Genomic DNA, 25,018 nt, shown 5'->3' with positions numbered 1-25,018 from the left:
GCCAAAGGGCAAATATTAAGAATTGTCAGATGCTAGTGCAGCTTAGTAACACTAAAACTGAATCCAGCTCAAATACCCATTAAAAATGTACTACATTGAATTTTTGTTGGAAATAAACCCTCTACTTTTTGAATGTTGGCATTATGAAGCTGAATCTTTGCTTTTTACATAGAAGACACTTATGTCGAGAAATGTATAATTAACTCATTGGGTTCAGAGTGTTATATTTCTTCTTAAGTTGCTCTAATTTAGATGGAAACTCTTTGCCCACAGCTAAGAAGAGACTTTGAACCTAAATGACAAGTTGCTTCCAATAACTTTCCCAGTGAGTTAACTGCCAAAGCTCACTGATTTGTCTGATAGTATCTGCAATTATTTTCTGTAACAGCTGCTCTTGACTTTGACGCACACTGACACTGCAATACACACACATCATACAGCGAGCAGTGGTTAGACAAAGTAAAAAAGGAAAAAAAATAGAGAGAGAAAGAAGGAAGTAAAGAGAGAGGAAAAGGGAGGAGGGTGAAAGCTGAATCACTTTGAATCCCTTACGGCAATGAATGGTCATTAATAGAAATTACTTTCTAAGAGAGCTGGCACAATTGATTCCCATAATCCTCACACAGATATCTACTGAATTATTTGAGAGAGGGGAAGTAAATAGGCAGAAACACCTGGTATATTTATGTACGTTCTTTTGGTTCTGTATGCAAAGAATATAGTAAAGTTCATTGTAGCAAATGACTTCTGGCTATAAATACTCCTTTCTATAGAATTGTTCTTGGGATATTTTTGCATACTTAAATAAATTTGTTTCAAAACTTTAATATATTAGATTACAACAGATACCTTAAAATGCAATCAATCACGAAGCCTGAAAGAAATAGTAGTGAACAAGAAACACAGATTATGTTGATCACTTATTTAAAAAGTAGGAAAAATAGGAGTTGTTTCTGCACATTAATTCACCCCTCAGACTGTCAACTGCAACTGGAGTAAAAATATTAAATATTCATTTCCTAGTTATTGCAATTAATCTTTGCATGATTCTATTGCTTAGTTATGTGTTCTCTTTTGATTTCCTAAAGGAAGTTTGATACTCACTAAACTCACAATAGAAGAAACAATATCTAAGGCAAACAAAACAAACAAACAAACAAACAAACAAACAAACAAACAAAACCCAACAAAAAACCAAGAACCATTTTTGTCCATTTTAGTGTTAGAACATAGAATGTAAATATTCCATACTCTGGGGGAAGCGAGGCGGATTGTCGTTGACATCAGTCAGTGTGATGTTCACGGTGGTGGTTCCCGATAATCCGCCCATCTGGCCTCCCATGTCTTTAGCCTGGATGACTACTTGGTATTGCTCCCTATTTTCACGGTCCATGTTCAGTAAAGCAGTTTTAATAATGCCTGTAAACATGAAAATTAAAGAGTGGAGGGTTCACAGGTAGTGACTTTGATGGAAATTCTTATTACAAGAACAAAAAAAACTCTGCGTAGTAAGTAAACTTTGCCCAGTACAAATATTTACTCTTATGAGACGGTTCCTTAAATTACAGACTTGTCATGTCACATCTCAGGCTCCTGCCTATGTGAGAGACACAGTATAAGTGGTACCCACAGAAAACTGTTCTGCTTATTTGTGAATCATGTTATTTTACATAACTATTTACCACCTTTCAGTTCCATGCTAAAATCTCTCACTGAACTGGAAAAAGGTTGTTTGTTCATTATTTTGACAGATGTGGTAAAAAAAAATAGAAAAGCTAACTTCAGCAATACACCATTAAAGAGTGCAGCATCATTAAATGGAAGAAAAGAAATTAATTTAAAAAATTATGAGCATTCAAACATGCCTGAGTATATATACTTCCATTTATACACTGATTGAAATGATTTTCCAGTTACTTCCTTCTTCAAAGGCACAAATACCAGTTATAAGGCCAACTACTACTGAAATTCAATCATTCAGATTTACCATGAAGCAAAGTGTTTGCATTCTCACTTGGTTTCTCAAGGTAAGAACTGACTGCTTTCTGGCAAAAGGAGTGAAATTCAAGTCCTGAAATCCACGACAAAATTCACAGTGGCTTTGAAAGAGACATGTTTCACTCTAGGAGTTCTGCAACTGATTTCCATGGAAGGAAGATCAAGACTGTGGTTTACTTAGCTTCCCATCTCCCACACAAACCTCCTGTACAAAGTTTATTACTGGTGAACTCCCAGATGCTTTATCCCTATTATAACTCTACAAGAGTACATACTGTACTGCCCATGTCAGAAAGAGTGCATCAGTGCAAAAATTCTGTCTTCTGTTATCTAATACCTTATGCTTGAAGGGAAGCTCCCTTTGATCTTGACTCTCCCTTTTTTCAGAATTCTGTTCACCCTTTCAACTCAGGTTTCACTTTCAGATGTATAGTGAGTCCTTTCTTTTCCATGCCTGGGTCTCTAAGATTTATCTAAGAAACAAACCTAAACCTGACAAATTGTCTGGGATAATCAATTTCTTTCCTGTAAAGATTCTGAGAAGAACCGATTTCCCTAGCTTCCAGCAACATAACACAGTGGATGTTTCCACTGAAAGAGTTTTTTGAGATGGTTTGTTTCTTTTTGGAAAACTTAAGTCAAAAGGCTTGGGAAGAGACTATCTATGTAGTCAGGTAGTCAACGGTACACCAGATTCAGTCAGGCAGTATATATATGCACAGTTTCCAAAGCTGTCTGTTAGTCAAATTATTAAAAATTCCAGTCACTGTGTATAATTTAAACATCTTCCAAAAACAGAACTCAGAACTTTGGGATTCTATTTGTGATCTTCTACTTTAGCGCAACAGTCAATTTTACCTTCTATCATTACTCTTAATTAAGATTTCTTTCATAAAATTAGCATTAAAGTGATATGTTGCAGATGCAAGAAATTTTAATTACTTTAAACAAGTTTTGAAGAAGCAGACGGAGAAAGAAAACTCACCTGAACAAACCCTCAGTCTTAATTTAGCTATTATGAACATCTATGAGGATTAAGCACTTTTTTCCACACCCACCTGTTTCTCCCTTTCATCTAAAAGCCAACCTATTTGGTTTAATTTAAGCATCCACTGCAGTTTCTGTACCCACTGCTTGTTAAAAATAATTGAAAAGTGGTTCACAACTAGTACTAATTGTATTCATTAGATTTTGCTGGTAAGATTGAAATAATGTAGGTGTCATGTTTACAGATGTATCGCTCTATTAAATTTGTCAGATTTTGCACTGAGTAAGATGTAATCTCTTCAAAGATTTTTTAGTAATATGTCCTAGCTTGGCTTAGCATGTCATTTTGAATTACAGACATTGTCACAGGATGACAGATAAGGTCCCCCAACCTGTCTCAGATTCCACGGAGAAATATGGTTGTCCCTGGAGAATGCTGTAGACAACTTTAGCACTGTTCCCATATGTAGGATCATCAGCATCAGTTGCAGTGACTTGCACAACAAAGGTACCTGCAGTGGAAAATTAAAGAAAACAAAATTAATAGGTTTTTTTCACGGCCAAGACAGTTTATGATGTAGAGAAAAAGAATTCATGTTCAGGTCAGACTTGTGGCAGAAAGTTAGAAATATTCTTATTTTGTAGAAGTTTCTCTGCTCATGAAGGACATGACATAAACTCAAAATAATACCTTATTCTCAACTCATTCAAACACAGTTATTGATTGGGTATGTGGATCCTTCCTTCATGAAGGAAAACAGAAATGCACCCCTCTCCAGATATTGTAAGCATTCAGAACTTGAATCTAGGTCAAAAATATACTTTTGCAAATCTAGTCATACTCATAAAGTATTTGACATAAGAATGTAAATACAGTTCTTCACGTGCTTTATAAAGAAAGAAATGGTGTTGAATCTTAGGCAAAGTATTAAGATACATAAAAAATTAGCTTAGATTTTGGCATTCAAAATCATTTGTGAATAAAGTGCTCACATATTCAAATTTGAATATTAGGTTTTCACTTCATCAGATGAGTTTTCATCCATGTGACAAGTCCCATGAATGAGGGGAGAGCGTATGCCCCAAAGTCTTTATTTTCTATATTGCTTGAGCTTTATTTTAATCTCATTCTTGATCATGATTAATTAATGTTTCTCTCCCTGGACATTATCTCAAATTAGAAATGTGCTTCATGGACTTCAACCATCCATTACTCTCTGACAAAGAAATCAAAATTACCTCCCTAAGAATCTAAGAATCATAACCTCTCAACTTCTCAGGAAAAGACTTTATCTGAAAATAATTTTCCAAATAAGTTTGGGTTTTTTTTTGTTTTGTTTTGTTTTGTTTTTTCTTTGTTTTTTTTTTTTTCTTGTCTTGATTGATTTTTACAGATCAATATATTTTAAATCAATAGAAAGATTTCAGTGGACTTCAAGGGACTTTGGAGCTCTTTTATTTTGCATGGAAAGAACAACAAAGGTCATAGGAAGTTAATGGCGTATCTCAGAACCAATGGGTGACAGAAATGTGTACAACCCCTTCAGTACCCCCTTTTCCCTTTTGTTTACCTTCCTGAACTAAATAAGGGTTGCTGAACATATCTAGGAGTGATATTGACACAGATGACCACAAAATACCATATTACTAACATGCATTAAACTCAGGTATCATGTAACAGAGCTCAACTCAATTTCATTGACATTAAACCAGATGGTATTACTTGCATTTTTTTTGTGGTACAACAGAGGGAGCATGTTTCATCCAGATGACACCTCGAATTCCAGCAAACTGTTGCCAGTATTTCCCTGGATTTAAAGTTTTTTTAATGCCTCAGGTTCTTTTAGTCCAGCCCCAAATAGCAGATGTCTCTATTTGACACCTGTAAAGTCTGGGCCTTTCAATAACTCCACAGAAAGAAGCCAGACCAGACATTGAAACCAGTTATTATCTAGCACCTACCAACATCTGACATTTCGGGAATGCTGGCATTGTAAACGTCCTTTGTAAACATTGGCTCATTGTCATTGATATCATGGATCTTAATGATGAACTCAGATTCTGGTTCCACTGGTCTTCCAGTCCTTCTGTTTATAGCCTGGGCACGGAGTATGTATACAGGCTTTTCTTCCCTGTCTAGTCTCTTTGTGGCCTGGATGTCACCAGTGTTTTCATTGATAATGAAGAGGTCTCCTGCTCCATCTCCAGATAGGATGTATTTAAGTGATCCATCTCCTTTATCCTGGTCTGAATGCAGCTGGTGGTGAAATGGGAATAAAAAAAAAAAAAAAAGGAAAATAAATAAATAATTTGGACACAATTCTAGATACTTTAACCAATATCATGATATTTGCTTTCCTATCAGTAATACTCAGCCAGAAGGCTACACACTGCTTTTGGGAAATGAGTTGATACTACAGTAGAAGGAGTGAATAGATTGAGTTGTGTCTTGATGTCAGAATTGAAATGGTCAGCAATATTACAAGAAACTGCCTGAGGATAACCATGAACTGAAGCTGCACACCGCTTTCCCAAGCTAAATATGCATCAGTAAAATCCAAATTTTAGTGACTTAGGTGGAATCCTAGGAATATATAGGGCAATGATATCCTACAGTGAAAAACCAGGGTGTTTTGGAATTGCAGTAAATAAAGGATTAAAAAGTGGCTAGCCAAGCCACTTCTTGGGTTTAAAATCTGGATGCTTGGCTCTTATGTCCCATAGACATTATGTAATATATCATGTAGTGCACAATAAAATAACCTACCAAATACATACACAAACAGCAGATAAATACATGCATTCATGGATCTGGCAAACTGAGACCAGAGTCAGGCAAGTGCAACAGACCATTACAGCACTGGAAGTGAAGAGACCAGTTGCCTTATCCAAAGGGGCATAGACAAAACTGAAACATGGTGGGGGAAAGAGTAAGAAAAGAATGATGGCAATTAGTATACAAAGCATGAGCTGCCCAAACAATCATCTTTATCTCACCAGATGATTTCCACATCTCTTGGAATGTTGTTGGGCGACACAAAAAGCATAACTGATTAAATCATACCCTTATGGGCATTCCTTTAAAAAGCCTTATTTATTCCCCAGGCCTTAAAATGCAGGCTACTCAACTACAACTTATTTTATTGTTACATTACCAAAAATAATAATTTTTAAAAATGAAACATTAAAATGACTTCCAATGTGATAGCATAGGTAATGAAGTCAATGGGAAAAAAAAAATCTGTTAGGCAGCAGATTCCTGGAAATAATTTCTTTCATAGAGGAAACCTGTTTATGAGTTAGGAGAGCTGGATTTTCTCAACCATTTCTTTGCTTATTTTTTCCTGAATAAGAGTTAGGAAAAAAAACTCTGGTTGAGTGTTTCGCAAAGCACTCAGCATTGCTGGATAGCATGCAGAGGACAGTAAGATTTGTAGATTTAAAGAATCTTGTCATAGACTCCAGCTGTGCCTGGTTATGGCCCTACCATGCTGCAAGGGCAGCCTACAGCAAGACCATATGGTCAATGTTCTGGGCTTCCTTCAACTTTCTGCTCAAATCAGAAATCCACAGACAACACACTTGGTGGCACAGTGCTCCACTGTGTGCGCATATGCCGATGATCCCTAGAGAAAGCATGTTCCATGCAAAAAGTCTGCCTTTATGGGCAAAACTCTCTGTCATCACACATTCCAAGACTGTCCAATAATACAAAATATCATAATGCGTCATGGTTAATCATTAGCACACATGCTGAAGCACTCCTCTTAATTTTCTACTTCAGGGACAAAATGGGCATTATGTGTAATTTTGCACGGAGCCCTTTCTCTTGATAATAAGAATAGCAATAAGTAGGTTCTGTGCAGATTTTTTCTTAAACAATCTTCATATCCCTTCACAAAACCAGTCAATACCATTTTCTCTGTTTTTTGGATAACCAAGTTTCCCAGAAGGCTAGTCTTGAAATTTGGAATAGAATTGAGGTCTCTTCAGTCCTATTCAGCTGGCCAATTTCCTTGGCCAGGGGGCCTAGAGGAATTATATTATTTACTAGACATAACTTCAGACTCTAAAAAACATCTATCAGACCGGCTTGTTAAGAAGTCAGACTTAGAAGTCTACTGCAGAAAGCTATTTCAATTGGTTATTTGAATAGAACATTCCTCAAAGGCAGCCTGCAACAGAAAAGGCATGAAAATAATTTTTAAATTGTGTATTTTTATGATTGTTTCACATCAAAAATTCAACTTCTGTTTGCCTTGAAAGCCTGTTTAACTTTGTCTGTATCAGAATGGGAGAAAAACAGCCCTCAGTAACAGACAATCATTAATTTGTATGAGTCATGGAATAGTGCTGTTTTGAGACTTGGTAAAGGCTGAACTCCCAAGCTCATTTTTATCATCATTTTAATTACACTTGGTTTCAATGAACCAAGTAGCAAAAAAAGGGCAAGATAAGAAAGGTGCTGGAACCACTAGGAATAGTTTTCCATAATATTCTTTAACTAGCCTAGACTACTGAAAGAACTAAAAGTGGAAACTTGTATGTTTTTTTCCAGTCAATTGTTTATTAACTTTTCACTTCTCCTCCAAAATTTACTCACTTGTCTAAGACCCACTGTGACTCTGGACACCAAGACAAAGTATACCTTGGTGTCATCAACAGTGAGAATGAGGTGATCCTCATCCACGGTTCAATCTAAATAAATATCTTTTAAAAAAATGCTCCCTTGGATAAAATCCTTTACAGTATCTTTATTTTACAACGTTTTAAAGACATGACACAACAAACTAAGTGCTCAGCTAGCCAGGCTGTATGTAGATTATTTACTGTGAGAGTCTGACCTGTGGGAGGTCATGTCCTACATGTATATTACAGAGAGCTAAGTCTGCTCTTCAAACAATTAATGTACAGCACATCATCATGTGTGGCCTCATCAGTCTGGTTCACAAAGGGTCTCTAAAAGTACAACAGAAATCTATTTGAGATCAGTAAAGGAGTATAGGTGTTGCCATAAGGTTTTTGTGGGACAGACCAGTATCACACCACTGGATTAATTGCTGGGATAATAACTATATCATCAAAACAGTTTGGATTTCGTCCACTTCTATTCAGAAAAAGAATATTATATATATCAAAAAAATAAAAAGCCAAGCAGATCTTTAGAAAAGTTTCTCACAGATGACAACTTTGCAGCATTCCCTTGTGAGGAAAATAAATATTTTTAAAAAATGTATTATTTTAGATTACTTTATCTGTCCTTGACTGTTTATTTGGTAGAAAATATCTACCCAGGCAAAGACAATATTCTTTTTTTAAGTGTCAGTTTATCTTGGAAGTAATATTTTGTTTGTGAAACCCATATGAAGAGGGAAAATGCTACTACTACCAGGTTAAAAAAAATTATTTTGCAAATAACATCAAACAACAAAAAAATAGTGCAAATTGAGTCCTGAAAAAAGGCCAGGAGGTGAGACGTATTTAAAAATACAGTTGATGGGGTTTCTATATAAAACTTAACACTATTGTAAGGTCATGAGGATGAAATGATTGGCAATTACAACCCATTTTCCTTTTAAGTTGAAGTTATTTTTCACTATCCGGACATCTCATTGCAAAGAAAGTTTGTTCTAATGAAGTATGTGCATAAATTATACTGCAGATGCTTTTTGCAGGATGGTCACTAGCCAATACGTGATATTATAGCTTCACTCTCTTTACTCCTTTGTACTGCAAAAAGGTGTCCATTATCCTCTGCATAAAGTTAGTCAAATAAAAGGGCCATGGAAGATAGTCATGGGATAGAATACAATGTTTGAGACACAGTCCTCATGTAATCTGGGCTATACCATATATCCATTCCTCAAGATAAAGTTAGTGCAGCCAATTTTTTAAGTACTCCACTTTAGGACAGATTTTTTACTTCTGTTGGAATTCAGCATTACTCACGGGTGTTCATTTCAGTTGGTGGCTGAACTGAGCAATACCCCAAAGGTAAGCAAAATGGTGAAGAGCTAAGTCTATGAAATAAAAAATAAATGCACGAGCAATTGCACTGTATTAATATTATAATAAATTGATTCACTTAGAATCTAATCTGGACACTCTTCTGACATTGTCTATCAATCACTGGCTCAGGCTGAGGATGAAAGACAAATTAAAGATTTTACTATGCCCTAGGCATACTTTTACTCATTTTACTTTAATACCACTGTAAAGTGAGCCATCTGGTTTGCTTTTAATGACTTACAGTCAAATAAAAACTCTCCAGCCTCTATCTTTCTTCAGTTCCTCCCAAATGTCCTGGCCCAAACCACTCAAATACATTTGCCTGGACATGGAGAAGGCTGAAATGAAGAGGTGTTTAAAGTGCACTCAGGACTGGAGCAACAGCTCCCTGGATTGGACATTCTGCTTGTTGTCATATGCATAACTATTTTAAAATGAGAGCTGCTTGTTTTCTGGGGTTTTTTTTTCCTTAAAATTAGCCACAATCTAAGTAGCCTCATTCTCCAGAGTATCTCTGGCAGAGCCCTCCAAAATCTCCAAAGGTAATACCAATGGATTGTGTTTGGCATAACATCAAAGAAAAGGGAAGTGAAATCTCAGCTCAAAGTAGTTTTGCACAAGCATTTTATTTTTTATTTATTTCTGGACTGAATATATTGACAGCATTTGTGTTCATCTCACATCATATCAAGAGATAGCATTGCTTCATTTAAAAGTAATACTCCAGGAAAATTTTACTGGGATTTTAAGAATTAAGTTGGGGCAGGACCACATGGCTGACCCAAGGTCTGGGGCTCTGGGCAGGAGGACAGGGACAGTCAGGCCTGGGCAGTGAACCTGGGGCCCTTTTCTCAACATGCTAAATTCACCTTGATATAAAACTTTATGAAACATCAGAACCAAAACTGAATAATCGAAGTGAGATCCCATATGTTTTGATAGGCTAAGACTAACCACTAACTTATTTTGTGCATTTAAATGGAATACACCAGAGAGAAGCGGCTTTCTAGCATGGATATTTGTAACATGATTGTACTAAAAATGTACTTTTACAGTTGTGGTAATTAAATTCCAAAAAATTGAAATTGCAGGCCGTGACTATTCTCCAGAGTTAAATAATACCCCTCCTCTACCTCATTCTGTAACACTGATTTAAACAGCATAGTTAATCTCATTTGTGAAGTGGCTTTAGGTTATGAAAGACAGCTGTAAATTGCAGTTTAGCTCCCACTAATGTCATATTGCTGGTTAGGATACCTGGCAATTCAGTGGGTAAAATGATTTTCTATTCACCCGACAGACCAAGTTCCTTTCCCTTTCGTGAATATTACATGCTTGTTGCTGAATTTCAGAGCAGTTACTGAATCTCTGCAAAGATCAAAGTCAATTGACCTTGGGATGTACACACTGAACCATCAACCTACAATTATGCACAAATAAGCTGCCTGTTGTGTCTTATTATTTGTTTGTGTTTTTAAGAGTGACTTGATATTCTGGGGTTGGTGTAGTCCCATTTTTGTCTCCTTACACATTAATGAAATAGAGACCAACTATTAAAATAGTAAGCAAGCAGTTGGTAGGTAGCTAATGAAGAGAATCATAGTTTTACTCCTGGGAATATTAATAGCATATGATTTTGCTTCCAAACACCAAAATATTGTCTAGTAATGAACTAATTCAACTATATGTATTGCTTGAGGTTACACAGTGCAATACTGAAGCATTTAATAAAAACAAAGCATGCAAAAAGAGACTGCTAATGCTGTAATAGTAAAAGCAGTAACAACCTGGCACACTTCCTTGGCTCTCCTGGTGCTCTTTACCCCTACAGCACCAACAAAACCTCTCAATTACTATAATAACGACTCCTTTAGTTGGTTATCATCAAATAGCACCAAACTTTTCATTCTACTTGGTGACTCTGTGTTAAAAAGAAAATGTCACTGGCTCTGCACATTAGGTAATGAGTATTTATGTGTATTCTGGTGACGTTTAAGTACACACTTCTTTCTAATAACTCACAAAAAATAACCCCAAACCACCACATATGGGTTCCATATACCTCCATATACACAAAATATATAATGTATCATCAAGGCCAATACCTACACAAATCATTTATTTCAAGACATAAAAGATGCTTTCTTCCAGAAGATATTCCAGAAGGTCCATGAAGACATCCAGCATCGCTAGAAATGCCAGATATCCCATGGATGTGTGTATCATGTTTTTCTGGTCTCAATCATGATAAGCTCTGGATCCTTCCATACACCACATAACCTATCTAACTCAGCCCTAAGTCAAAACCTCTTGTCTCCCTTATATCACTCACATCACTGCATGGTTCTCAATAATTCCTGCTCCGGCCTTTGTCCTTAAATCCTCTAGAAACTGCAAAATTGTGCTGCTTCTCATGTTCCTTACATACTTCCTGGAGAAGAACCACCATGGGCCAAAGTGGTTGGTGGTTTATATGTGCATCTATGGAAAAGCCAGCTGACCAGCCAGTCAAGGCAAAAAGTAGGTTTGTTTGCCTGATGTAGCTACTGCTCTTCAAACTGTACAAGGGATTAGTGATTTTGACACCTCTATTCCTCTATAAAATTAAACTCTAATAAGTTAATGGACTATAGAGCTATTTAGAAGAAGTCAATGGGTAGAGATAGAGGCTAGACTGCTGAATCTGATTATTGGATGGCTAGATGCTTAAAAATAATTTTGAAGACAATGGGAGAAAGATCCTACAGTGATTCCAGATCTCTTGGTGCCTACAGAAACTATAAGAGATAGTTTTTTTCCATACTTATATGTTGTTTATAAAGCAATTTGATGATTATAATAAGATTTATACTCTATAGCATCAAAAATCAAGAGACAGACTTTGAAGTAAGGTACAAACACTGCCATTTTCAAAGAAAATAAAACAATAAAAAAAATTATAAGATTCAAAAGAAAGGCAAATAGACCTGTGCTAGCAGTTCACAGCACCATGATACCAGATGTACAGCTGTAAGAAACAATGCTTTCACACAGGGAAAGTGTTTAAACTGTTACTATAGGTACTTTCAGTAGATTCACACTCTTTTGTGTCTCCTCACTCACCTGAGATCTCCTGTTCTAAGCCATCAGCAGTCCTCATTTTTAATCACTTTCTTGCCTTCACAGATGTCACAGTTTATGGAGTAACTGAATGGATTATAGTAAGTGATTGGTTTAATATGGTAAGTACAGTTCCTATACCATAGTTAATACAGTAAACGTGAATATGGTTCAGTGTGGCTGATTCCTGAGTGTTTGAATTTATTAATGTAGTTTCATCTTGCTTGGCACTCACCATATTGAGCAAAGAAAAAGCTGCAACAGGTTCACAGTTCCTGTTTAAAGAAATAGCTGTTGAGGAAAATAGAAAAGATCTTGTTCCCAAACTAGATGTGTTGTTCTTGTGCCAGCATTGTTTCTGTTTTTAAGAGCCTCCTCCCACATACATACATTCTTCCTCATCCTGCATGTAGAGATAATAATGCCATATGCTTTTGGTTTTTTTGCTTTTTGGTTTGTTTTGTTTGTTTTATTGGTTTGTTTTTTTTGGGTTTTTTTGTTAGACTCCCAGACTATATACAGCTTTTGTTTGCAAAATAGGCACTTCTGAGTCCTCAGCTGAAAACCTGTTTACAACCTCAGTATCTTGTTTTCAAGTCAAGTGGATTCCAAAAAGAGCCAGTGAAGAAAAGGCCAGATATGGAGGTCTGATGATCCAGCTGTTTTTTTGTAATTGCTGCATTCAAATGGCCTCCCTTCTGTACAAATGGACATAGATTTTGGAATGTTAATATTCTCCTACCTGCACTAGAAATGAGTACAAAGACTTGCTATTTTCATTGCTATATCAAACTAGTTCTTCTAGACTAAAACATTCAGTTCTTTCCTCCTTCTTCTGTTCCTTCTCCTTCCATTTGGTCATCATGCATTGTCTATTAGATTTTTTTTTCTTAATTACTCCTATTTAATGAACATTGCATTTTTTCCTGTTTCTATTCCTTCCATTTTTAATTTCTCTCTTTTTCTACTATAGTATATTCTCATAATAAAGGGTAAGATGAAATCAGGAATCATCAAATCACTCAGTATGTTGAGTTGGAAGGGATTTAACAGGATCATCAAGTAGTCCAAGTCCTGATTGAAAACATTAAATCTATAAAAAAACTAATGAAATAGAGCACTGAATAATTACTGAGGTTATAGGAGGTTCCTGCATTTTAGTGTGTTGGTTTATTTGGAGTTACTTTAAAATATACTATAAGATAGTCTATTTGATTGTGCTTACATTTTTGATCCATAAGAGTTAGGATAGCAAACCCAAGAATACATCAAAACCTGTCTCATTCAGCTGTGGAATTCTATTAATATAATAATACATAGCAGGCTGTGCTATGTTCTTTATAGAAAGAACATATCTGCAGATACCTTGTTTATAAAAAGTGTATCAACCCTGGTTGTATTCAAACAGGCAAATTAGCAGAAAAATTGATATTGAAATAATAATAAGAAAAAATGTTAAAGGATATAGGAATTCAATACTTGAACTATTAAACATAAGTCAAATGCTTTATTAAGATAACAACCTCGGTGCATAACATGCAATGGGTAAAACAAAAATATCCTTTAAGGGTAACCTTTAACTTAACAACTAGCTCTTTAAAAGAAAACAAAAAAACAGTTATGAGATTCAAGAACAACAACAAAAAAGCTAAATTTGCACCCACTGCAAACAGTGAAAAAAGCTACAAGCATTCTGCAGAAGCACTATCATCTGCAAAACATATTGTCCTGATGCTAAGAATTGCAGGAGAATTTTTAAAAAAATATCAGGGTGATGCTGTCTTTCTGTTTCTTGAGAGTCTCAAAATGTCAGTGAACTTTCTCATTCATTCGCAAAAGTGGCAGTGACAATTTGTTCCCGGTAAATGAATGACACCAAGAGAGGTTAAAACCAGTTTCACAGAGATGAACAAATTGAGAAAACGAACAGATCAAAAAGTACTAAGCATATTTCAAGCAACCAGGTACGCAAAAGGCAAACTGAGTATAAAAGATGGTGGCATTTGATTTCAAAACAGACACAAAACAGAAAAATCACTATAATAAGAATAGAGGGTGCTGGAGTGAAAAAATTAAAAGTAAGAAGAAATATAAAAAGGCAGTGGGATAAGAATTTGTCATTAGATTAGAGACAATATGTAATGTGTTCTCACACTTTGGAACCTCAGGCTCACACCCTTCAGGCAGGCTGGTAGCTCCAGGCAGGCTTGAAGTCTCTTTCTGGGAGGGCCATATGGGAGACCACATGGCCTGAGACAGATGGGGACTACAGCTTGGCTGATGTTGGGATCCTTGGTTTAAGGAATAGGCTGCCCAAAGTGTAATTGGGAACCTGTTGTTCTGTTTCAAATGTATGGAGCTAGGAATACTCTGGTGACTCACACCTTTATTACACACCCTTCAAAATCACAAATGGGTTTTCTAATCTGAATTGCAAACACGCAGCCACAGCTAATCAGCTTTGCAAAAAATCAGCTGTCAATCCTTTCAACATTGTCTGGGACCTCTCAAGGCTTCTCCTTCTTGGGTTCCCCAGCTGGTTCTGCTCTTTGTTGTGATTAAACAGGGACAGTGTCACAAGAGCTTTTGTCCTGCATTGCAGTACACCAGATTAGCAAGGTACCTTATTCTGATGGCCCTTGTCTCTAGGGTCAACTGATTATCAGATCTTAATGAAAGCTACCAACTAGGTAAAGGTATCTTCATGTTCTCTTGAGCTGAGTACTGCTAAGCACTTCTGTGGTAATGCACTTTATTTGCTCCTCTTCCTATTATCTCTAAGCCAAATTATAGCAGGAATTTACAAAGTTTGCCCTTACAAAGACAAATAAGTCCTTAATTTGTAAAGAACAAGAGACCATGGTGTCAAGTCTCATATCTATACATATGGGCTCTTGAATTTCATGTCCTTTTATCAAACTTCTTGCTTTTCTTTGAACTACTGTATAACACTAGAAAGAAGCAGTCTTCTTTTCAGACTGGAAGGAACTCAAAACAATTCTGACTCTGAGTAATAACTGACCTCTTACTTAAAAAAAATATAAAAATCCATGTTTATATACTGAATTTTCCCAGTTTTACTTAGAGCAGTTGGGTTTCATTATGCCTTTGAAAGATCAAAGAGCTCTCTTCAGTTAAACAGTAGTGATGGTAACAATAGAGCATTATACAGACTTCTGCAATTACCCTCACAAAAGCGTGAAGATCTTGTTCTTCTCTCAAGGCAGGCCAAGGCAGTTTAAAATCCCTATTTTATGCTTTTGGTCTATCTATTTAAACATCTGGATTTCTTTGTCAAAGCAAGAATTATTTCTTCTTGCCACTGTTTTCAAACTGTGGGGTAGCAAAAGGACCTGGTAGACATGAGGATTTGCTTTAGTTGAGAAATCGGCATTAACTTACTAAAAAGTATAAATGGCTGAGCCAATTCCAGACTTTTCACAACCTCAGGTACTAGGGGAACTCTCTTGACTAGCTGAACAGAATAGATTTTTAAAAATATTTTATCTAGTGTATACAAATCAGTGATCAGGAGTGATAATTCAAACCTCTGAATTCTTGCAAGAGCTGTACGAGTCTTTTTAGGAGACAGACATTGCTAGCATTGCAAATCTACCACATTAACTGAGTAGCCAGTCATTGGCTTCAAGTTTTAATATGGCTTTTGTCACAATCTTCCTGTCTGATCTTAGATCGCTATTTGATGCTTCTACATTCTCCCTGTAGTAAAACATTAACAATGTCCAGTTTTGTATGTAATAATTATAACATGATTTGAAAACCTTGGGTATAATTTGTTCTGTTAAAAGACTGGGTATCATTTAACTAGAATCTAGAATAGCATTATTGTGGCTTTGCCACAGCATACTGTATTTAGAGGGTGGGGCAGATGAGCTCTCCTTAATGCAGCTGCAATTGTAGAAAATCTAATTGTTCTCAGGTTTTTGTTATTATCCCCCAGCTGAAGGTTACTGTTACCAAAGCTTTGGATGGGTAGGTAGGGGGGTTTCTGAATTCCAAGGTGGCCTATATTAGCTAAAGTAGCTTGAGATATCTTAAAAAATCCTTGAACAGAAATATGTGTGCTCTCGTTTGAGAGGTTAAAGAAAATTAAGTATCTGACTTGTAATAACATCCAATGTGAATACAAAGAGTTGATAAAGGATGCATGTCTAAACTCCTTTCTTCAATTAGAACTGTGCCTACAATTCAAGAGCACCAACTTTCTTTACAGCTTTTTTCCAAGTCAGAGGAAATTAATTCCAATATCCTGATATCCTTCCACTGACTATAATGGGACTTTTGTCCTCTACTGCATTAGTCAATTAGAAAAGATAATTCATATACTAGAAGATGGCAGCAGGTATTCTGTTGAGATTAGGAGAAAATCTTTTTTTGAAAAGAGTACATTCAGCAAACATGCACTTCAATAATAATTTTAGTGTATGTCCTTTAGTCTTTAAATTATGTGATGTATATAGATAGTGAAATAGGTCTGTATTATATGTCCAGATTTATTTATCTTTGATTTCTCTGGGAATTTACCCAGGGACAGTTGATTACTCTTTATCAATGGTCAGAATTATCTGTTTAATCACTGACAAAATATTTTCTTTTGGAATAATTAATTTTCAAAAATGCTTCATAATTAAATTGTAAGCAAATACAGCACCTTAACTAAGGTATATGAGCACATCTATTTCTCAGTCTGTGAAAACCTCTTTTCCCCTGTGGTGGTACAGGAGAAGCTAGCTGAAAGATGAACAGCAAAACAAAACAAAAAAACCCCAAAACCTTGGCCTAATATCCAGAAATGTTTTTAGTAGGATATAGTTGAATAAAACATCAGGCTTCTTCAGCAAGTAACAGCTTCTGACTACTCCCTGATGGATGCGCTTGAAAGCAAATGCTCATCCTTTGCTTACTGACAAAGGTGACCCTTTGATATTCTGAGTGCTTGATGCTGACAATCAAACCCTGAAATGTGTGTATGAATTTTATATGCTGTATAAAAGTGTGTGTGTCAGGGAAGAAGAAGGGGGATGGAAAAGGGAGGATACAGACAAACACTAATACAAATGAGAACCCACATTCTGATTTAAATGAATACTTAACAAAAAGGATACTAATACAGATCCATAAGTTTAATTGAGTCTTCAATCTATTTTCATGCTTCTGTCATTTAGTTCTGTAGGTCAGAAGCTGGGAAAATGAGAAGTATTTCCATTCTGTTATGTTCTCCAACTTTGTTTCTAAACAGAAGTTTGTGCTATATAACCAGACAATAAAGGGTTTGTGAGGCAGTAGATGCAATACAAAATTATCTCTCAACAGGACCCTTTTGAGGAAGACTCCTCAACCTAGAAAAATGTTTATGGGAAATGTTAGGCAAGTCTGGAACTGAGCAGATTCTTCTTTCAAATAAGTATTCCTTTAAAGTGCCATTAGTAAGGCTGTGAGGGGACGGCTCAAGAGACCTGAATGCTGCAGCAGAATGTAGATCCTTACAGAGGCCAGGTCAGGAAGGAAAGGAGGTGGATTAACAAATAATCAGCACATGTAAGTAGAGCTTTGCTTTGAAACGGGTGACAAATCAGTTGAGATCTTGAAGAAAGAGGACAAGCCAACACAAGACATCACATTAGATATCTGCCACAGACTGTTCAAAGAGATGAAGCAGATGCAGCCTTCTTTAGACAGATGGAGGAAACCCTGTACTCTTGGGGGACTTTAAACATTCTTATGTTTGCTGGAAGAGCAATATGTCTGTGTGCAAGCAACCCAGGTTTCTGCAGAATGTCCTAAGACAACTTCTTCACCCAGGTGATTGATGAGTTGACCAGAGGGTGTGTTATGCTGGATCCATTTGTCATGAATAAAGGAGAACTGCTCAGGGATATGGAATGGCACTTTGCCCACGGGCCCCAAAGAGCCTTGAGTCAGGCAGAAAATTCTGGTAGAGTGAAGCATTATCCACAGCAGAGAAAAACCAATAAATCAGGAACCTTTTAAGTAAATTGGACACAGTTCCATAAAAAAAAACTGGATGCATCTAAGGACAGTGACAGTGATGAAATGTTTTTTTCTATAATGTCTGAAAAGTCATAGTCTTTGGGGAAGGTCCTTAAATTCTGAAAATAGGGAAAGCCACACCAATTCAGGTTCAAGATCCAGGATAGCCTATCTAGGAATGCATATTAATCTTGACTGGAGAACCAGGAATTCCTTTGGTGAGAATACTTGTGTCTATGCTCTCCTAATTATATAATATCTAGTATTCATGAAAGGAGAGAATTCTCTCTGAAGCACATATAATTGCTGTGATACTATCAGTCTCAAAATTCTAAAGGAAATTTTCATAAAATATTTCTGTCGGTAAAATAACAGATATTTGTAAGGTGAATGGTGTAGATCCTGACAGGATCTACCTGCAAGTAGCATGAGGGTCAAGCTCACCTGAGTTTACAATTACCACAAATATAAATGCAAGAGTTTTCTTCTACAGGCATTAACTCTTTGCCTGCAACTCCCTTGGCAGTTGTTATCCCCAAGATGTGGGAATTATGTTATTCCTATTTTGTGAGCAATTTTAGCCGATGTAAGCAGCATTAACTGTGCTTTAAGCAACTGACTTGAAATGTTAAAACTAGACAGTGGAAAGGAACTATGAATGAATGCTCTGACACCTCAGTTTGCATGCCGTTTAAATCCTCTTCTAGTGCCCTGATCAGCTTGATTGCAAGGCCTGTTAGGTACAAGGAAGTATGTCAAAGAGCCAAAGGTACACATATGTTGTTTGGTTCTGTCTTTTGGGGAGAACCTTCCACTGACAACATGACGCTAAACACAAATGTTATACAAATGACTTGACTGAACTTGTTGTTGCCCTCCAACATGAAGATATAGAATGGGCAGGGATGACCAATATGTTAAAGATTACTAAATGATAATTATGTGAGCCTGTGCAATGCATTAAATCCTCCTTTGTTCCAACAGACATCTAATGTGAAACATCACATCACAAAGAGACAAAATATGAACTAAAGCCAGAGGCCATTTCAGCTGATCTCTCCAGAAGCCCTGTCCTGTACCACATGGCATAAATAAGCTGGGGATAGAACGACAGCAATCTTCATCAGATTCGACTCCAAAATAAACAACTCTGTTGAGAAAACAGTGGGAATTAGAATTCTAATGTAAATATTTGCTAATGTTTCCCCTTCGTCCTTTAATGTAAGTTTTTAACTTCCAGCTCACTCAGTATTTTATTTCTTTACAGCCTTTGTTTTTCTGTTTTGTGCTGGGTTTTTTAATGGAATTAGGAGAGAAAGGACTGATATTTTTTCCTTCTCTTTTCCTTCCAGAGGGCAATTCTTTCCTTTCCTTCATCTGCCACCTCTGACTTTCATGACAACTACAACCTTCACTGCATCCTGAAGTACTTGCAAGTGCACGCTGAGGTTTCTTTCACTCCATTCATGGTGAAAGCAAGCCACAGTCTGCATTAGCACATACGGATCAACAGTAGGCATTCACATCACAACACATTTTCAGTTTGTGTTTTAAAATATTACCCTGACTGGCCACAGCTCTCAACCAGCTGCTGCCCCACTGTGAATTGATGTTCACCAATGAGGGAAATGACAGGAAAAGAAAAGGGCGGCACAGACAATATATTTAATTTAATAAAGAGATTTCTCTAAGCTTTATGGTTTACTATGTTTGGTAAGCCAACTGTAAATAGCAAATGGCGGAGTAACAATGGTAAAGAGGGATTTTATTTTTCAGCTGTCCCTAGCCTTCAAAATTTATATTCATGATATTGCAGTTTCATAGTGGGAATGTTATTGTGCTATACAAACAAATAAGAAAATAGTAATGCAGCTCCAAATAACAGAAATCTAAATAATACATAATCAAGCATGAACTTCACATGTAGTCTCTCCCTAGAGAGGAAGATTAATATGTTCAGCTGTTTCTCTATAGATGGAAGTCTAGGGACATACAATTCAGGACAATGTACAGACTGCTAGCAAGAGTAGAACAGGATAATCTGTGAAAAGATGTGATCCAAAATGTAAGCATGGTATGAGTGGGTAATTAGCATGTGGAAAACAAAACTGTTTTGTTTGGGACACAAATATGAAAAACAAGAATTAAAAGAAATATTGCCTTGAGGGTCCCAGGATTTGCTTGCTTCTGTAGGCAGAATGGGAAGAAGGGGAGGAGGCTCTGTGTCGTTACACTGTAAGTACCATCATGTGCCATAATGAAGGAAATGCAGTTTGTTTGAAACAGATGGTTGTAAGGCTCTTATATTGTGTAATATATTTGGATACAAGGATGATGCCAAGTAGATTCACAATTATGATGATCGTAAACATTAACCATGCTGTATTTCCTGCCTTTTCATTTTCTGAATAACATCCTTGCCGATCCCACCCATTGCTCATTATATCCTTTCTTAGTCCCTGTGTGACGGTTTAAAACCTGCAAGCTGTTTCTGGATTGTCGTTGTGGGCCTCTAACCTCTCAACTGTCCCTCATTACGGAGTCATCTCTATTCCACAGGGACCGACAGCACACAGAACTCCTACCAGCGCCCGTAAATCTTTCAGAGAGGAATACAAGACAAGTGTGGGTATGTGTGTACAATGCAATATAGAAATGAAGGGCACTTGGGAAAGTCAAGTGCTGGAACATAAAATATGACTGATGGATGAGGAATAATGGAAGCACAGATGCGCCACAGCATTTGTTCTACTTTTTAAGAGAATGACAAGTACTAGGCCTACAGAAGAGGGAGGCAGGTGACCTAATCATAGAAACTGGGGGGGTGGGGGGGAAAGGAAGGGGCTAAGAACTCTGATTTTTTTGTTTTCCAATCTCTGCTGCGAAATTTCAAACTTTTAGCTGCGTGGAAGGCCACTTAACCTCCCTGTACATCAGTTTTGTCACATGCAAAAGGCTGTTCTTTATGCTTACAGTTCCTCTGAATGCAGAATGGAAAATCTAGACCCTGAGAGAGGCTATTCTAATAATCAAAAATGAATGGAAGATTCATTTGTGATCCTCTCTGAATTAACAGAAGTTACAAAGGTAACTTTTAACTTTAGGCACTGTAAAAATAACAAATAGTCACTGTGCTTGGAACAAGAAACTGAAGGCATCAAGTATGTATCATAGTGCAAGTTACAAGGCAAGAAAAACAAATACAGAACAAGTGCCAATGAAGCTGCTAAAGGATGTTAAAATTGCAGATGGGGGAGTCATTTTAGTTTGACTTTTCACATCTTGCATTTTCAGGATACAAAAATTTTAAAGGTAAGTACAGAACACTAGTGCACTAAAATCTGAGAGAAAGTGAAGATTTCTCTTGCTAGTTATCATGTCATCCAATTAAGATATGATACCTTTTAACCATTGGAGTAATGTTACCCTAAAATGCTGAAAAGGCATGGCCTGTATCACATGACAGTAATTTTCTTTGTTTAAATAGCCCCTTGTGTGTACTCACAGCCAGATAATTTTGCCTCAGCATGTTGCTTAGTCCCTCTACTTGCAATGGTTTGGAAGAGATTCTGCCTTTTGTTTCATTTGCTTCTGCTGAAATACACTGCTATACTTGCCTTCAGAATAGTTGTAGCCAGCAGTAAAATCAGAACAAAACAAAAAAAACAACAAAAAAACCCCAAAAAAACCCCAAAAAACAAAAAAAAAAAAAAGAAAGAAAAACACTGCTGAAACTATGCTGTGATAAAATTTAGTTCATCCCCTCCTCAAAAGCAGGGTCAACAGTACCTTAAATCATTCCTTGACAGAGGGGAATTCATCTTTCCAAGAGGTTTCTTTCAACACTAAACAAAATATTCTAGGTTTGCCTACAGTAACACAGTATCCTTTTTGCCTTGCCAAGCCACATAAGAGCAGGAGTTTGACTTTATCTGCTTTGAAAAATGGAGTTGTCAGCAGAGGTTGATTGTTTCTGATGGGTTGTACAGGTAGTAACATCAGATAGCTTCCAGGCGAGCATACTGCTTGAACTACATGAACATCAATAAGACACAGCAAAAATGAAAAGTACGTGTGGAAGTTTCCTTTTAGTGCCAGCCAGCCAGCCAGAGTGTTACAAAACCATTCCACAGTTGTGCTTGTTGTTACCAGGAAAGCAGGCTGGTCCTTTCCATTGCAGACTGCCAAAAGCTGTTCTTGGGTTAACGAGTAAGATTTAAGACTTATTCAGATCTTTCTCTAGTCTTAAAGAAAGTGGAATCCCATCCCTTTATGTAACAATGATTCTAGGTTTGTGCTCTAAACTCAGTGATGGATGCCAGTACATGGATTTTATGTAGCCAGTGGGACTGCTATGTCAAAGCTGTCAAGTGCATACAAAGAGTGAGTATACCTATGAGTATGATCTTGGAACACAGCAGATATTTTCTTTTTTTTTTTTTTTTTTTTTTTTACTCCTGGTATGTCTGAAGATCTCTAGGAAATGCAGCATATATTTTTATATACAGTTGCACTTCCACTTCATTGTTTACCTGTGATTTAAAGCTGCATTTACCTCAGCCCTTTCGAATTGTACTAAGCAGTCATGTGTACAACTAGATGTCTTTTAAAACCAAACTCAGATGTTGCAAATTTTGGGTAGGTAGTAGTGCTAGACTTTGATGCTCATGTAATTCTTTTATTTTATTTTTGGATTGAGTCCCTGCCAAGTGCTACAATTTCTGAACCAGAAGAAAAGATATCTTCAGGTTAAAATGTCACTCTGCCCATCAGTCACACTTCAATGCATAGCCATAGTTCACAAGTTATTCAGCAGTGCAATGAATAATTCCAGTCTAGAACTTTTCTTCAAGTTCCTTAAGGTCTGAGACTAGAATGACTGGGGGCATGAATTTCATCTCTTTTTAAAAAGCCTTTATTTCACAAATATACAGGAATGAAATTGAGGAATACAAGGATGGGTAATAAAGCGATCGATCTGGTGTCAGCACTACAGCAAACATCAACTTGTGTTTATTACACTGTCAGCATCTCGTTGGCAGCTGCACATCCTTGTCCAGTGAGATACAGATGCATGTTTGGGTTGGCAATGAAGTCTGCAGCATACAAAACTGGGGAGTACTTTTTAATAGCTGACAGTACCCACAGCTACCAAAAACCAGGTTTCATATATGCTTGGACAATTAACTCCTAAAGGATGGAAAGCTCTGGGTTCAATGAATAAAGAGGGTACAGACAACAACAATGCCCTGGTCTGTGACCCAGATGATGCTACAGCATTATCTTCAGTACCGCTTGAGCTCTGTCTTCAGAGAGACTACTTTTCTCTTTTATTATCCCAAACCTGAATGCATTCCCTTTCACTGTTCTTTCCCTACACTCTAAAACTACGGTGATGCAAATCTGTTTTTTGTAGTTTAAACAGTTACAGGATTTCACAACTGTAATTTGGGCATCTTATACAAGTAATGTTGTTTTTTAGAATCTTTCACAACAGACTTCTTACATCTCAAAGTTTTGAAGTAGACGTTTGGATTAAACAGATGTTAGAAAAAATGAAGAGGCAAAAGTGAAACCAGCATGAATAAAAGATTTTTTTTTGTAGCTTATATAGAACCTTTTCATTTCATCATGGTTATGATGTTAATGCCCATCAGTTTTAACCTCTAAACACAAAAAACCCCAGAAGATTCATGTCTGCCTGTTTATATAGTAAGGCACAAGCACAATTCCCTTATATATATATATATATATATATATATATATATATATAGCTATTATTTTAAAAGATTTTGCTGTTCACATTTCATCTTTATATTCCTACCATTTTTAAGTCCATATTTAAGGTTAACATTTAGTCCTCTGAGGAAAAAAAATATGCTTCATAAAAATGTTCATAATCCTCATTTGCCCACATCAATCAAGTTTAATTGCTCAGTTAAATTGCCTAGTTACCTCAATTTAGAGACATTTAGATGTTTCTATCATTTCCCCTCACACCAATCCTCAACTTTAATAATAAAATGATGCTCTTTCATGCCTCTTGGCTAATTGTTCAGTTAAAAGAGTATGAGCAGTTCTGGCATTTGAAAGATGTGTGAAAGGCCACTTGTGAATGGCTTAGGAACACAAAATCAATGACATTTATACATTATGTGTTGTTTCTATGCTTTATAAGAGAAAGTGTAATAAAGTACAAATAGGTGGAAGAGCAAATTTTAAAAATAACATACATATTTTAATCTTTCTTACTCCTATTGAAACTGCCTTGGTTTTCTGGTCCAACTAGACCATTTTTAAACTGTCTCTCAGCAAACTTGTCCTGCAGGAATAGTCACTTCCCCATCAGTCCCTCTGCAGTCAATAGCTTGTACTCTAATTCTGCAGCAGAAAGAATGGGGGGCTGATGAGGTTTAATGTCAAAATTCACAGTGACCATGAGACACTGTAGGATCACCTCAGTACCATATGCTTTATCTTTGAACAAAAAAAGTCCCCATTACCCTGACTACCCTCAGCAGACTGTGAAAAAGGAGAATGTGTGGAGGACTGCTGTCTTTCAATTTGCTGTCTTTTTTTTTTTTCGTCCTTGACTCCATGTTTCATACCTGTTGGCTTTTTTCCTTCACTGTCTCATCTTCTGTTTTTGTTTTTCCTCTCTTAAGATAAACTTTCTCCCAACTCTTATCCTCTATCCCCATTTAATGTAATTTCCCCCTCCTTTTCATCTTGATTCCTCTTTGTAAAGCTTCTGTTCCTTCCATCTCAGTCTTTCTAGTTCTTTCCTCTTACTCTCTTCTGTTTTGGTATCTTTTCTTACCCCCTTATCTTCCTTCTCTACTTCTCCTCTCTGAGGACTCTCTGCCTTTGGCCTTTTCCTGAAGATTGGGCTCAATGGTACCTTTCATGAATG

At 36.6% G+C, this 25,018-nt stretch overlaps 1 protein-coding gene across 2 annotated transcripts in view; it reads right to left on the bottom strand.

Moving 5' to 3' along the window:
* Positions 1–25,018, bottom strand: part of LOC100223925 (cadherin-6) — a 102,958-nt gene that overhangs the window by 24,808 nt on the left and 53,132 nt on the right. For both annotated transcript variants that reach the window (XM_012571527.5, XM_041714559.2), the window contains 3 exons: positions 4,948–5,242; positions 3,378–3,497; positions 1,252–1,419 (listed from right to left, as the gene is read on the bottom strand). In XM_012571527.5, coding sequence (XP_012426981.4) covers positions 1,252–1,419; positions 3,378–3,497; positions 4,948–5,242 — 583 coding nt within the window. The remainder of the gene's footprint in view (positions 1–1,251; positions 1,420–3,377; positions 3,498–4,947; positions 5,243–25,018) is intronic.

The sequence above is a fragment of the Taeniopygia guttata genome, chromosome 2 (genome assembly GCF_048771995.1).
Source record: "Taeniopygia guttata chromosome 2, bTaeGut7.mat, whole genome shotgun sequence".
NCBI lineage: Eukaryota > Metazoa > Chordata > Aves > Passeriformes > Estrildidae > Taeniopygia > Taeniopygia guttata.
This window is presented reverse-complemented; position numbering and strand designations above follow the sequence as displayed.